Source organism: Lissotriton helveticus, chromosome 7 (genome assembly GCF_964261635.1).
Source record: "Lissotriton helveticus chromosome 7, aLisHel1.1, whole genome shotgun sequence".
Classification (NCBI taxonomy): Eukaryota; Metazoa; Chordata; class Amphibia; order Caudata; family Salamandridae; genus Lissotriton; species Lissotriton helveticus.
The window spans coordinates 1,362,293,328-1,362,310,305 of NC_136068.1; the positions used below are offsets into that span (position 1 = coordinate 1,362,293,328).

Genomic DNA, 16,978 nt, shown 5'->3' on the forward strand with positions numbered 1-16,978 from the left:
CTTGACAAAAGACTCAACCTAATCCCACACGTCAATTCCTTTGCCAAGTCTGCATGTTTTCAGCTGCGCCTCCTAAGGGGGATTCGTCAGTTCTTCCCGGAGAATGACCTAAAAACCTCGGTCCAATCGCTAGTTCTCTCTAGACTGGACTATTGTAACTCTCTTCTAACTGGCCTTCCCAAAGCTCACCTCTCCCCCCTCAAATCTGTCCTCCACTCAGCAGCTCGCTTCATTTCAGGGTCCAAACGAAGTGACCACATCACTCCCATTCTGTCCTCACTCCGATGGCTTCCCATCGCGGCTAGAGCTATCTACAAAATGGCGTGCATCACCCACAAAACGTTGCACTCTTCCTCCCCTCGATATCTGGCGAATAAACTGAAATTGTCTGGAGGCTCAAGACCTTCTCGGAATGCGGAAAAGTTCCTTCTTGAGCCCCCCTCCTTCAAAAGGGAAAAACTGATGGCACAATCGTTCTCAGGCAATGCGGTGAGAATCTGGAACTCGCTTCCTCCTACGCTCCGTGCCATCACCTCCATCCAGATCTTCAAAGCGGACCTCAGATCTCTTATTTTCCAAAGACATTTTCAGATCTAATTTCCTCCTTCTCACACTCCATCAGGAAGTTCTTTATTCATTGTAAATTTGTCATTTATATTTTTATTTTGTTTGTACATTCTGTGCTTGCTGCGTTTGATATTGTTTTCCTTTTACCTGCATTGTTGTTTCTATGGCCTGCTATTTTTCACCAGAAATCTCTTTAGTCATTGTAAATTTGCCATATATATTCTTATTTTTGCCCGTACATTCTGGGCTTGCTGTGTTTGAGATTGTGTTCCGTTTGCCTGCGTCGTTTTGATTCAATGGCCTGCTACTTTTGTTTTGTTCCATTCCTGTAACAGTTCTCACATGTAACGTAACTGGTTCTATTGTACAGTGCTCTGACACATTCGAGTAAAGTCCGCGCTTTATAAAAATGCATTAAATAAATAAATAAATAAAAACTCACCCACCTTCTTACTGACCGGAACTCTACATTAATAACGCTCTTCCTCCCGCCCCGGAACTCCAACTGTATCCCAAATGCCATCTCCCTTTTCGCACCCCACTTCCAAACTGATTGAACACTCTCCCTTAGACTACTCTCTCTGCGCCTCTGGGTATTTCTTTTTGAAATTCCCGCCCCAAGTGTCTCAACAGTATAGTCTGAAGCAATGCCTCCGAGTTAAACAATCACCCCTCCAAGTGCCTCCAGGTCTCCGCGCACTCTTTCAGACTGGACAGTGATGATCACGTGACGAACGTAAGCAAACGTCGTTGCTATGGGCCGTCGCTATAGGAACCTGGTCGCTACACACGCGCAGCCAGGCCCCAGCTCTCTATTTAACTTCGGTACAGAAGAGTCCCAGATAATCGTGCTTTCATCGGAACTACACTTCTGGGTTGCAGGTCCCACCAGGGGCCCCACGTATCACCAGGGCACAACAGCCTCCGAATCCCGGCCATGGCTGAAGACACCCAGGAGGAGGTGCCCCAACTGGAGCTCGAGGCCATCATTGGGTTCAACGGTAAGAAGAACTTGGTTTTCACACGCACTAGTCATTTTGTGGCCGGGTTATCCGTTGTCAGAGTTTATGGGTATTCAAAGAACCTGCCCTTAATTGGAGCCGAACTTTCATTGCGCTTTTCGCTGCACTTTTTCCTCACATATCGGATCGCTGCTTGTATTTTCCTCCCTTTGGGTATCAGCAGCCATTCTGTATGTCCGAGCCGGCCATGAAATTACCGAGTTTTGTGACTGTGGAGGGAGTCTGGGAGGAAATTACCCAATCTGGGTAGATGCCGTCTATCTACCCTGGCCACTTCTCTCAGAATTCGAAGAAATATTATGAATTCGTCCAGGTGTAATTTTCTGACCCGTGACACTTTCAGCAGTGCCCACCAAGCAGACGTGCAGGTAGGGAAGGGGTTTATCAGATTCCAGCTTCGCCCATAACAAACACCGGATTTAAGGGACCATTAGGACTCTGTTTGTTGGAGTATCCTGGCTGGGAGAGATTGGGAGCCTCACACTTAAATTCAACTAACCTCATACCTAGATGTAATGGAGGAGCGCTTTAGCACTACAGCAGTGCTAGAGTGCTATAAAAGACATAAAACAAAATAGTGGTATTTAAATTATTTGTGTAGTTCTACTTGCAGGGTGTCAGAGTGCTTTACATCACATGTACAGATTATACACAAGGATGTTTTACATAAGACAGTGAGGGTTGCAAGGTGTAGGAGACAATTTATTAACTGATCTAACAAAACGATTTGTCTTAAAAGCAGTAACCCACTTATCCATTTATATAAAAATCTGTCATCTGCATGTTACATAACGTGCTTTGCAGGTAACGTATTAATACGCTATGCTACTTTGATTCAAAACTAGGACTAGGCAAAAAAAACACATCTCTCCAGCCAATACGTTATCCTCCAGAGTTATCTTATTATTATTATTTCCTGAGATTTCGCAGATACACAAAGATCTCGGCAGCCAGTGCCTTAACCCCAAACGAATTTGCAGATATTGAAACCAATTAAGCAGAACAGATTTACTTCTGTTTTTCTCATTGTTGCCAATTTCTTTGTGGCAGGGTTTTAAAAAAAAAATGCATTAATTGACGCCCAGATTTTGCGTCTGGTTTGTGTCAATATTTTGGCACAACCCCAGTGCAAAATCTAATTTGTTAAATATTGTAATGCACTCATATGTAGTCATGATAGACCTTCTAAACATATGTGAGCTGTGATGCCACTTCCTGTGATGCAACATGCAATATCACATGCTGTAATTACCTTTGATGTCTCAAGTGGTGATGTTACTTCCTGTGATGACACGCGCTGTGAGGTCACATCCATTCTACCTACCTGGTGAGTCCCCTCACTTCTCTTTTTAGGACTTGATCTCTGCTTCAAGACAAGGAGCATACTGAAGTGTCTGGAACTGACACAGGGAGGCTTGAGCAGCCGCGTTTGATATCGTTCTTGCAGCACTGCACACGGTGACCTGTACCGAGGTCAGGGGCGGCTCCTCCACTAGGGTGGAGGAGCATCTCCCCACTTCTTTCTCGCAGTGCGAGAAAGCCAAAACATAAAAAGATAATAACTATTAGTTAATACCACTTTTTGTTTTCTTTGTATGGGCGAGGCTACTCTGCTCTTTGAGCAGGGCAGGGGGGGAGTGGTTTGTACAATCCTGAATGCGCAAAGACTGTTTGGTTGGCCTTCTGGGGACGCCCAAACCAGTCATGCGCACCCTGTTATGCAGCCTACATGGAGAACATGGCCACCCCATTAGCCCCTGGCTGGGTGGTGTCCTGAGCTATCACAAGGAAGGGGATGGTCCGGAGAGATCCTGGCTGCCTGCTTCCTGTTCCTGTTGGAAGCGGCTGCCGTGACACCCCATGCGAATCCCCCCTCGACCCCTCGCGCCCGCCCCCACCCGCGAGCAATGCCAGCTGCGATTGACAGAGGTGCTGCACTTCTACAACGCAGCTTTAGAAACACGGTTATCGCCTAACCAGGTATCTGGCTTGGCTGTAAGAGCCAAAGCTCAAGGTGAGCCATCAAAATAACCGGTCTGCAAATGATAGAGCAAAGGGGTTGTAGAAACGTGAGAAAGACTATTAGATTAAAAATATGGTATTTTTTGACCACCTATTTTACTGTCTGTTGCTGCATTGACATATGTTAAAAACAACAGTTTTTAAACATGAACTGTTTTCCCCACAAAATAAAATACGTCAATATTTCATGTGTACTAAATATACATGGCCTATTATTGCAATCTTCAATGATAACCAATTCATATCCAAGGTAGTTGCAGAACTTTATTTCAGTAATGGCACCAACCATGGAAAGCAGCCTCACCCTTCAGCTCTCTCACTTCAACTGTCCACCATAGAATACTTTACATGTGGTCATTCTCAGATGACCTAGGATGGTTAGAATGAACAATCCCTTATAGTTCCAAGACCAGCACAACACATATCCTCCCCCCAAAAAACCAATACCATTAAAAAAATGAACATTGTTTACATAACACTGTAATGCAAAATATGCAAAAAAGAACTTTGCATAACATAACTCAACATTGGAAAACTGGAAAAGTCTTTGTTGTAAAAGCCTTCCACGCCGGAATAGGCAGAAGACCCTACATGCATGAACTGGTGAATGCTGATGGTACAACATATTCACTCAACCACTTGGGTTTTATATAACACCTTCCAGTGCATCAAGATGTTGAGCCAACGGCCTTACTGTCACAATGGCAGCCTTGACCGGAGATGCCCCCATTGTTTTTGACTCTTCCACTGATTTAAAACTTGACATTACACCAACCGAGATGTGCTCCATAAATCCCCATTGACATCCTTAGCAACATTTTTCATAACTTTTTCAATCAAGGAAGTACCCATTTAGCTTGATTCTACTTTACTCATAAAACCGTTTTTTAACCAGAACGTCCGCCACAATTTCTTATTGTTTATCCTTGGTGCAGTTCTTCAGATCATAAAAATGCTTCTAATTTCCCTGATATTCTCTTCTGAGCCAACACCCTTTTCTTTTGAGCTCTCTAATCTCTTCACCTTGCAGTTGCTCCATTCTAGACTCCTTTCCACAAAACCATGCCAGGTTTAACTTACTGTTGCCAACGCGATCCCTCATCTAGAAAAAAGGTGACTTGAATGTCACAGAATTGGTTGTATTCCTGTAAGACCACCACACCTAATTCAAGCCTTCAGACAAAGGTCTTCTTTTAGCAACTGCTCTCTGCACACAAGATTTGGCCTTCTGGGAATACAAGGCAGTTTTGAGCTGTGCAATGGACAAATTACCCAAAAACTCCTGCATTTCATGGGAAGTTAACTGGACATCATTGTCAGTTATGATTTCTTGTGGAACCCTTGACAGAGGAATTCCTCAGGGGTGTGGAATTTTTTGAAATATGTACTTGTCCATGGGACAAGTAGCTTCATAAATCTACATGTCCTGTAACAAAATCCACTTGTCCCTTTGGTGCCATGTAGTGCGCCGTCAAATAATGGCTGCAATCTCTTTATAGAAGACCTCTGATAATAGCCTCTCTGGTTATGTCAGGCTATTACTATATAAGGATTTGAATATTGGAGTTTTTCACCAGCTCTTCTCTAATCTTTTCCCATACTGAGAAAGATCGGCAATTTACCCTGACAATGGCAGAAGTAAAGTTTCTTCCATGGCTGGGAAAAATGTGGTTGGAGAAAAAGTGAACTTGTAAACCGTCAACAGATTTCCGCTGGGGCATATTCATATTTGCTCATGCTAAGATGCAATTCACAAATGTTTTCTAGGACTACGGTTTCCTGGCCTACTTAAGGAAATTCATGTGAATTCATGAAAAACGTAAATCTGCATTAATACAAAGATACATCATGGGTGCACTTTTGTGACTTTAAACATTTGAGCCCCTAATTAAATCTGAGTTAACCAAGACCTTGTGTTTTTATTAAAATGCTATCTCTTCCTATCTGTGAGCTGGCTTCATTGTGTGTCACAGCATTCTGCTCTTTTACAAAGTAGTTTTGTTCAGTGCCAGGAATTTCTATGGCAATATGGCCTTTATGAGACCAAATACTAGCGGTCTAGTAAGAACACGCTGGCATACAGCCCCACGCCTACCTGATAATCCTAAGGTAGAGAAACGAGCATAGTGTAGGCCAAGTGAGTAACCAGAAAATTAAAATACCCACCAAGTTGATCCAAAGTTCTTATGACACCAAGCAAGCGAAAAAAGTCATTGGAATCCTCGCCAGAATAGCTTTCTTGTCTCTTCCATCTAAGCATCTATCCATTCATCCTTTCACCCACTGCTATCTAGCATTTCACCTTTACATTGGCACCCATTCATTCTTTTATCCATAAGCCTTTCACCAATCTGTTCGTCCGTCAGTCCATCCGCTCATCCATTTCCAAACCTACCCATCCATCTCCAAACCTATCCATTTCAACCATCCATCCATCCTTTTGCTCATCCATACACCCTCCCTTTCACTCATCAATCCACCCTTCCTTTCACTCATCCTTCCACCCTCCCTTCGACCCATCCATCAATCCATCCTTCCACTCATCCATCCATTTATCCTTTACACTCATCCATCCTTTCGCTCTATAATCCTTACACCCTGTAACCCATCCACCATCCCGGTCACTCATCCATCCATCCATCTAGCCAGCTACACTTTCACTCACTCATCCTTTCACCCACACATCCATTCATCCATTCATCCTTTCACATTAATTACGAATCTTTGTCTGCCGAGCTGCAGACAGAAGAGGCCTATCAAGAGCTCCACCTGTACTGTAGCTGCTTAAGTGGAGCGTTCACGAAGCCCCTGTTCAAACCTATCCTGCCATCTCCAAACCTATCGATCTAACGGATCCATCCCGCCTTCCTTTCACTCATCCATCCTTTTGCTCATCCATCCACTCCGCACATCCTCCTCTTCACTCCTATTCATCCATCCTTTCACTCATCCATCCATCCATCCACCCATCCATCCTCCTTTTCACTCATCTATCCACCTACCCTTTCACTTCCTCCATTTATGCTTTCGCTCGTCCATCCACTCTTTCACCCGTCCATCTTCCATTTCGCTCATATATCCATCCACCCTTTCACTAATCCCGCCATCCACCTTTACACTCAACTGTCCACCCATCCATCCATCAACCCTTCCACCCAGCCACCCACCCATCCATCCCCGCCCACTCAGCCATCTATCCCCACCCACTCAGCCATCTAGTCATCTACTCTCTCATCCATTAATCCACCCTTTCAATAAGCCGTCCATCCTTTCACTCATCAATCCACTTTCAACCTATCCATCCACTCACCCATCCCTTCATTCACCCATCCCTTCATTCACCCTTGCACTTATCCTACCATTCTTTCAAACATCCATACTTACACCCATCCACTCATTCATCCATGTATCTACCCTTTCACTCCACTCATTCATCCATCTATCCATCCAGCCTTTCACTCATTCATCCATGCATCTATCCATTTACCCTTTCACTCATTAATGTATGCATCTATCATCCACTCTTGCACGCATTCATCCATGCATCTATACATCCACCCTTTCACTTATTCATACATGCATCTATCCATCCACTCTTTCATCCCTGCACCTATCCATCCACCCTTTCACTCATTCATTCATTTATGCATCTAAACATCCACCCTTTCACTCCACTCATTCATCCAACTATCAATCCAGCCTTTCACTTATTCATCCATGCATCTATCCATTCACCCTTTCACTCATTAATTTGTGCATCTATCATCCACTCGTGCACGTATTCATCCATGCATTTATATATCCACCCGTTCACTTATTCATACATGCATCTATCCATTCACCCTTTCACTCATTAATTTGTGCATCTATCATCCACTCGTGCACGTATTCATCCATGCATTTATATATCCACCCGTTCACTTATTCATACATGCATCTATCCATTCACCCTTTCACTCATTGATGTATGCATCTATCATCCACTCTTGCATGTATTCATCCATGCATCTGTACATCCACCCTTTCACTTATTCATCCATGCATCTATCCATCCACCCTTTCACTATTCATCCATGCATCTATTCATCCACCCATTCACTCACTCTCCCATCCACCCTTTGAAGTCCATTATGGGCCTTTGTCTGCAGACTGAAGAGGCCCATCAAAAACTCTACAGCTGCTGTAGTTGCTACAGCGGTGTGTTCACAATGCCCCTGTTGCAGGCACAAAGTGAGATGAGAGGCCTAGTGCAAGGACATAATTGGGGGTGGCCTTAGGCCTGCATGAAAGCCCATGGGGAAACTAATGAGCTTTAATGTAAGCCCTCGATGAAGTAAGATATGAGAGGCCAAGGGGAGCGGGTCAGGGATGTCAGAGAGTGCAGCGGAGGGTGGAGTGGTGGGGTTAGCAGGTTCAGGCACTGGGTGTAACATAAAGTGTACAGGAAACGCAAAGTGCCAAGGAAGGGGTGCATGAGAAGGGAAATCAAAACGAGTTGAAGATGAGCAGGGATATTGGAGCCCTATGAGGCCCAGGAGTGGAGCAGAGAATAGGGGTCATACAGTTCAAGTCAGAGCAAGGGGCCAAGAGGCACAACAAGCAGCCTCTTACATGCCATTGCTGCGAGTGTACTGGAGCTGCAGAAGCTCGATGTGTCTCATGCTTGAAGAAAATAAAAGGACCAGGGGAGGGCCTGGAAGCCACACGAGCGTATAGAGTTGGCTCCAACTTTGAGCTCTGCTTTATCATTTTGTTGTTCTGCTCTGGGGAAATTAAAGTGCAGGCCCCAGCTTTTGCATTGACCCTTTCACTGCCAATAAACTGCTCAGAGCAATTTATTTACTGGCTGTGACCTACAGGGTTAAACAGCTGTATATCGTATTACTATAAAACTGTCTACTTGTCCTTTGGACAAAATGCAAATTAAAACCTCTTGCCCTCCTAAGAAATCTAGATGTCTCGGGCGTCGGGAGATAGGAATTCCCCAACCACGTTGATGTCAATTGAGCTTGCACACTTCGTCACCACCTACTTAGACTTGTAATCTACCATAAGTATCAGATAACGTTCATTATGGGGTAAAAGATGGAACAGACCAGCAGAGTTTAATCTCAGTTTCTTTCATGGTTCAGAGGGAATCTCAACTGGTGATAATGGAGTCCTTCGGGGTAACATTGATTTTGTCATTCCTCGCACGTGAATCACAATGCTTGACAACACGTTCTACCTGACTATCTAATCCAGGCCACCAGTACCACTCCCTCACCTTGAACTTTGTGAGGTTCCTCCCCATGTGGCCCTCATGTGCTAGATTGATTATCTTTTCTCTAACCGCCTTGGGCGCAATTATTCTGGTGCCCCTGTACAATTCACCCCAATCCAACTGAGTGCATGTACCGCATTCCAATATCCTCTCATTTCCTCATAGAGTGCTGTGTATTCGGTCCGACCCTTGAGAATAAACCACTTGAGTTCTCTCACCACATCATCTGCCTCTCTCGCAGATTTTCACTCATTCTCCTGCAGGGCACTCTCACAAATCCAACTAACTGAAAGAGTTGGATCAGCCTCCATTCCTAACAACTCGCTTCCTAATTCTCTATCTCCTGGAAGATGTGACAAACAATCTGCAACCACATTTTTTAAACCAACAATGTACTCCACTTGGAAACTGTACTTGCTCAATACCTCTATCCACATTTTAATATGAGGAGTCACTTAGTCATCTTTTCTGGTAGAAAGCACATGGACCAATGGCCTATAGTCAGACTGAACAACAAACGGTACCCCCACAGATAAAACATAAAATGTCTGCTTGCCCATGCACACCCCAAAACCTCCATCTCTATTAGCTCTCTTCTGCACCTTTAAGTGCTCGTGACGCAAATGTCACTACTCTCTCTTCCCCACCATCTCTCTGTGAAAGCACCAATCCAAACCCTTGAGACTTGCATCCATGGTCAGTATAGTTCTCTTCGTTACATCAAAATATCCCAATGTTGGAAACACACTGATATGCTTTGTGCCAGATTCAAAAGCTCTACCACACTCATCAGAGAATTCGAACTTCGCGTTTTACTGCAACAACATTCTAATGGGCTGAGCCAATACAGAGAATTGGGTATGAATTTAGAATAAAACTCAGCCAGAGCAACACACTTGATCCTCGTCTGCAGGTGCTGGTGTTTTAATGATGAAATCGGCCAATTCTGCCTTGGGTTTGATTCCTTCTGCTGATATTGTGTGACCCAAATAAGAAACATTTCATTAAGGTTTCATCATGTTCTTCGCAATTCCTCCCACGAATCAGGATCTTATCCTGGAAGAAAAGGGTATTGTTGATTTCATCAGGCATTTTTTTCATAACCCTCTGGAAGCATGCCACTGTGGATGCTAGACTAAAAGGCATCTTCACGAAATGGTATGCTCCCAGAGGCATTCCAAATGAATTCAAGTGTTTGGACTCATTGTGCAATTTCACCTGATGATAAGTGGATGAAAGAACTGCCACGCTATCAATCTTCGCATCAGCTAGCATGGTCAGAGCCTCTGAAATATTAGGAAACGGCTGGCGATCAACCCATATATATTTGTTCGGGTCGTGAAGGTCAACACACATACGACTTTGCTTCCCCCATCCTTAGGTCCTAGCATGATTACGGCAAGCCACTCAGAAGATTCGATCTCCTCAATTATCCATTCTCTCACCAACCTGTCAATTTCAAGCTTCAGTGCTTCTAGCATAAGATTAGGAACCTTCCTCACTTTGTGAACACACAGGACCACATTCTTCTTCAGAATAATCTTGTGTCAAAGTTCTTAAGAAGACCCAATTTGTCATTCAACAGATTGGTAAACTTCAAAACGATGTCTTCATGATCTTGTTCTAATGACACAGACATAACTGGATGCACAGCATTGGGATTTCTCGTTATCCCCATGTCACGCTGGTGCCGCCACCTCAGCAAGTTATCCCCACGTTTTGCAATATACACTTTTCTTTGTCTTCAAAGGTGATCCTCATGACAGCATAACACAGAACATCTATTTTGGATCCCTCCCCACCCCCTCATAGCTCACAGGATTTATATCAGGCTGAACCAGGGTTACTTCTCCACCAAATTCCTTTTCACAATTCTTGTCAGCCACCATCATATATGGTGAACATGAATCTGCCAACACCACCAACACTTTATCATCCAATCTGATATGACAGTCCGGCACCTTTAAGGGACCTACATCCACTTCACTTGGATCAGGCTTTATAGTGAACACCATTTTAGCCACATCCTCAAAGACTGACTCCACCATTTGGAGTTAGACCCGCCTCACCTTTACACACTCTGGCAAAATGGCCCTTTTTACTGCATTTCCTGCACACCAATTTCCTGGCGTAACATTGTGTACAGTACGCTGAATGACTAGGGTTACCACAGCGAAAGCACCTTAATTTGGTAAACTTGCCAACTTTCCCGCCACCATTCTATTTTCCTTCACCCTTATTTTTCTCTCTTTCTTGCTAGGGTATAGCTCCAATATCTCCTACAATCTCACACACACCAGGGTCTTTCCCATCACTGAGTGACTCCAATCTTGCCAAGCTGGGTTCAGAGCTCACCATAGTACGGAGCTAGTCATGCTATCTGTACTCGACGATCTCAGCAGGAAGGCCGATAACAAAAAATCGAGTGCGCTGATTCTTTTAGATCTTTCTGCGGCATTCGATACGGTCAGCCACACAACACTACTGACCCGGCTGATGGACATGGGCTTTCGGGGGCACGCCTAAAATTGGCTAGAATCGTTTCTATCAGGACGCTCGCAGAGGGTCCAACTTGGCGATCAGGTATCAGAAAAGGGCAATATCTCATGCGGGGTCCCTCAGGGCTCCGCACTATCCCCGCTTCTCTTCAACATATACCTGCAACCCTTGGTAGATGCGCTAACCAATATCGAATGCCGGGTTTTCAATTACACGGATGACACTCAGCTCATTCTGAGGATCCGCGCCCAAGAGTTAACCAGGAACATACCCAGGTTTACAATAAACTGGATGACTGCAAACTCCCTAAAAATTAATCTGGATAAAACTGAAGTCCTAGCCATTCCGGCAAAAAACAACCTATGGAGCAGCCTGTTCTGGCCTCAGAGCTAGGGGCCTCTCCTAGCCATTCACCAGTTGTAAAAAGTTTGGGAATCAAGATCGATTCTGAACTGTCTATGACTAACCAAGTCAATTCGGTGGTGGGCACATGTACTGGTCTTCTTAGACAGCTGAGGAAACTGGTTGCCCTGCTCTCAGTTTCATCTCTGAAAACTATTGTATCAGCAACTATCATCTCGTGACTCGACTATGGCAACGTGCTTTATGTCGAGCTCCCCCAGAAACTCATGAACAAACTACAGGTGGTACAGAATGACTCAGCTAGGATGATCTTTAGATTTCCCAGAAGAACTCATGCCACCCCCATGCTGCGCAAATTGCACTGGCTGCCTGTCAAGCAAAGAGCGAAATTTAAGGGACTCTGCATCACCCATAAAGTTCTTTACGGACACACCCCAGGGTACATAAAGGAACGCCTAATCAAATACTTGCCAGGGCGGGCGCTTTGCTCAGCAGAAGCTGCCCAGCTGGTATGCCCGCGGGGTAACTTTGCTTCCAAAGGAGGGTGAGCTTTCTCGGTCCTTCTGCCACAACTCTGGAACCAGCTACCCGATACCCTCCGTAAAGAACCTGGTCTGCTTCCCTTCCGTAAACAGGTAAAAACCCTCCTTGTTAGAGAAGTATTATATACGACCTAACACTTCTCAGTACCATGGAGACCTCCCCGCCCGGATGCTGTTTCTTCTCTTCCAAAGTGCTAAGAGACCTGTCGGTGTACATGCGCTATACAAGAATACAATAACAATAACAATAGTCCGCAGCTCCCATACCCATGTGTTGGTACTCTCTACCCCCTCCACAATTGCAATAGCTTCCCTTAGATCTGGGTTCTTGGCTAGCAATTTCTCTCGGACCCTTACATTGTTTGTGCATCTCACCAATTGGTCTCTAATGAGAGAGTCGGTCAAGGGATCAAATTTGCAGGCATGTGCTAATGTTCGTAAGCAAGCTATATAATGTCCTGCACTTTCACACTGCCCTTGTGTTCTGGAATTTTTTTTATTGTGCTTCAACACTTCATTCATTTTTGCTTGAAAATGCTGCTCTAATATTAGGACTGACATATCAAAAACATACTGTGTATCCCACTCTGCATTGCCTACGGGAATGGCTTCCAAACTATCATAAATATTGCGGCCCTCCACCCCTAAACTGTGGAGCAACACCATTTGTTTTATAGCAGCAGAGAAGTTTCCCCCAAAAGGCAATGAAATATGAATCAACAAGTTTCTTCTGCCTCTTATTTCTTTATTTTTATTTGGAGAGTTTTATAAAGCGCAAACATAACCCGCGTGGGTATCAGTGAGCTTTACGTTTGTTAGAGAGGATATAGTAGCAATAAAACATGTAGAAACATTAGAATACATACAGAATTACAAAATACAGCAGCACCCCAATAAGGGGGTGATGGATTTGAGTGTAAGACCAATAGACTAAACATACCATAATAATCAAGTGGTAAAAATGGTTTCATAAACTAGTACAGTACAGTCTTGCTTACAGTGGTATATTCTCAGAGATAGGACAATTAGCTCATGCAAGGCAAAAACATGAAAGGAAGCAGTGATCAAAATATCGTAATCTAGCACAGTAAATGATTCAACAGGCAGCATCCCCAATAATGGTGAGGTCCACTCAGTGTTGACACAGAGAAATCATAAGGGCAATAGTGAAACAGGCTAGCAGTAATCTTCATCTGTGGTTGATAAGTATATACTGCTCGGAGGGGGAGTTACTAGGGTCTGCGGCAGACATTTGCTCATGAGTAATAGTTTGACTCCTTTCTTGAAAGATGTAGTTGAAGGGTTCCTCCTTAGATCTGGGGGGTAGGGAGTACCAAATTCTTGGTACGATGCCCGAGAAGGCTCTGTTATAGCTTTTATTTTTAAAGGATCTCTGAGGTTTCAGTAGTAAAGTGCTGGAACTTCCAGAGGATCTAGGATCTCTCAAAAGGTCCTAGATCCTACACACGAGGTAGCTTGGGGTACTGACGTCTAGAGCTTTGTGGGTAATGCAAGCAATTTTCTTTTGAAGTCTAACTTGATAGGGGAGCCATTTGAGGGCTTTCAAATCAGGGGTGATGTGATGGTTTCTTTTTGATCCTGTGATGAGTCTTGCAGCAGCGTTGAGGGAAGCCCTTTATGGGGCTGTTTTGGATTTGGGCAGGCCATAAAGGGTAGCACTTCTATAGTCCAACCTGGGAATCACTTGGGTTTGGACAGCAGACTTGAAGTCATTGCAGGGAAGGAAGGGTTTTAATTTCCTTAAGATGTTCATTTGATTGTTTGATTTTTAGTGGCAGCTCTGATGTGTTTCTGCAAATTAAGGTTCTTATCAAGAGTTATTCCCAGTAATTTTACTGAATCAGTAACTTTGAAGGCTGTTAATTGCTTCAGTCATTCATTAATGATGGGAGAATGATTGGGTGGGGCATTTAGAAGAAATTCACTTTTAAGTGTGTTAAGTTTTAAGTGGTCGCAAGTTAGCCAACATTTGGTATTTAGAAGAGTTCTGTTGAGGGATCTAATGTCTTCAGGGCAGAAAAGAGTTTAATATAATCGGCGTACATGTGATAGTGGATGTTAGATGAATGTAGCATTTACGTTAGTGGCTCCATTCACAAGTTGAAGAAAGTCAACGAGAGGTAGGAGCCCTGAGGAACACCTAACATGATCGGAGCAGTCTTAGACAGGGACCTTGACTTTTCTGTTCTGTTATGGAGAAATGAGGTGAACCATATTAGGATGGAACCTAAGATTCCCATCCTGCGTTCCAATAGATCTAGTATGTAGTCATGCTTAACCGTATCTAATGCGGAAGATAGGTCAATGTGGATTAAGAGGCAAGATTCATTTTGATCTAGCATTTTTAGTGCATCATCCACTATGTGTTTAAGGGCCAATTCAGTGCAATGCCCGGGCAGAAGCCTGATTGGAATTGGCCAAGAAGACTGAGTTGATCAATATGGTTATATAGTTGGATATGTGCGCATTTTTCAAGGAGCTTCGGCAGAGTTCGGATATGGAGAAGGGGCGAAGATTATTTAGGTCTGTTTGGTCTGCGGTTGTTTTTTTCAGGATAGGAGTGACCTGCCCAGACTTTAGGCAATCAGGGATTGTTCCTTGGTGTAAGGAGGTGTTTACGATCTTGGTCCAAAGTGGGAGTATCAAAACTTTGAGCTCATTGAAGATGTTAGGGGGAAGAGGGTCATTGAAGTGGTTTGATGGTTTCAAATCTTATAGAATTTTGAGGATGTCGATTTCCTTAAAGTTTTTGAAAGAGTTCCATGTAGCGTTATTTTGAGAAAGTGTCCAGGACAACCAGATGGTACCACAGTCATGGAGGTGGGAAGATTAGAGTTATGTAAAAGAGGCTCATGCCCCAGTGCCTTCAGCAAGTCAGATATAATGAGATCAATCTTCTCAAGGAAGAAGGAGGTACAGTTTGCACAATTAGGAAGTGGATTAGATCCAGCTGGGGAAGAGTTGGGGGGCCATACGATTGAAGTTTAATTAGCTAAAAAAGTTCTTTTGACCAATTTCTAGACTGGTCAAGTTGACATCTGAAGAAATTTGCTTTGGAGTTTCTGATGCTTTTTTTAATCTGTATTTCTCAGTGATCTCAGATGTTTGAGGTGTTCAAGGGAAGGTGAGGATCTCCATCTTCGTTCAGTTTGTCTCAAGTTGCGTCTTTTGGTATTGGGGCTACCATTGTACCATGGTTTAGAGTCCTTAGTAGATAATCTTTTTAGTTCCATAGGTGCTATTGAGTCTAGAATAGTCTATATGGAGCTAGTGTAGTGGTCTATAAGATCGTGAGCATCTGACATGTCTCCAGGAGGTGGTAGGATGTTATTGCTAAGGGATGTTAATTCATTAATGTTGATGTTGATTGTGCTTCTTTTCCATGTTCTTGCTGTTTTTATTAGGTCTCGCCTGTCGATGCGCATGCGCATCGAGCTTGCGAGACTATTGCGGCTTAACCACTCTTTAACTAACTTGCAAGGAATCGTGGCGATTCCTTGCAGTGCCCGTGACTTTTAAGCTCAATGCGCATGTGCATTGAGCTTAAAAGCGCGTGCACATCAGTTCCCTCAGCCGCACTCCAGGCCCCTGCTGTTTTCACACCCTCTCCCCGCTCCGCCCCCTCCCCTGCCCGCCGTGTCGCAGATCACATAAGCTTGTTTATCTACTTTGAAGCGCACGGCCGCTAGGCCGTGCCTCCCCTACTCTCCTCCCCCCTCCTCCTCCTACTCTCCTCCCCTGCCTGCCGTGTCGCACCTCTCCCCTCTCCCCGCTCCGCCCCCTCCCCTGCCCGCCGTGTCGCAGATCACAGAAGCTTGTTACAAAAAGACGTTTAAACATTTCTAAAGCGTGCATGCGAGTGAATGTAATCGCCTTTTGCATGCTAAATACGTTTGCTACAAGCTGATGTAAAGTGGCATCTCGCCGGCTCCAGAAATTGCTTTTACGCAAAGATAGTCACAAGTAGGCCCAGGCCGTGCACACGTCTTTATTTTTCAAAGTAATCAGTCTCCCTTAGCACTCCCGCCGTGACCTGCAATGAAGTGGCGTCTGACTGTCGGTAAACTGCCGTCTCGCTTTTGCCCGGTTTACTGCACCTCTTTCTCCAGAGGGCCACATTCCCCAATACAACAAAGACTTTTAGGCCTCCCGTGTCGTTTTTTGCACTCTACGTTTAAACAATTCAAGGGCGTGCATGCGGAGTGAATGTAATCGCTTTTTTCAATAAGAGGTGCATGCCAAATACGTTTGCTCCAAGCTGATGTAAAGTGGCATCTCGCCGGCCCCAGAAATTGCTTTTTACTTCAATGAAATCGGTAAAAAAATTCCGGAAACCCCTCTTTGTCGACAGGCGCCTAACACCCCTTGCGTTTTGCAACATGCTTTTCCAAATAGCAAATATGCGGACAGCACTCTTACATCAACAGGCTCCAACCTGTCTCACATCACCAGCATCCAAACAATGCCACATCACCATGCTTCATGCACTATCATATCGCCTTACTCTAACCACTGTCCGCTTCCACACTTTTTCCACTTTCACATCACCAGGCTACAAGCACTCTGACATCACCAATATTAAATTAGTCTCACATTCACAGCGTCCACGCATTCTCACATTCCCTACTGCCAAAAAATACAAAAGAAAAATATGAAAAAAAACTTCAACTTTTAAGTAC

At 44.2% G+C, this 16,978-nt stretch overlaps 1 protein-coding gene across 1 annotated transcript in view; it reads left to right on the forward strand.

Annotated features, from left to right (window-relative positions):
- Positions 1-1,328: 1,328 nt before the first annotated feature.
- The window catches only part of CFAP52 (cilia and flagella associated protein 52), a 201,130-nt gene continuing 185,480 nt past the window's right edge, over positions 1,329-16,978 (forward strand). Inside the window, exon 1 of the mRNA XM_078650854.1 lies at positions 1,329-1,568. Coding sequence (XP_078506980.1) covers positions 1,505-1,568 — 64 coding nt within the window. The 5' untranslated portion in view covers positions 1,329-1,504. The remainder of the gene's footprint in view (positions 1,569-16,978) is intronic.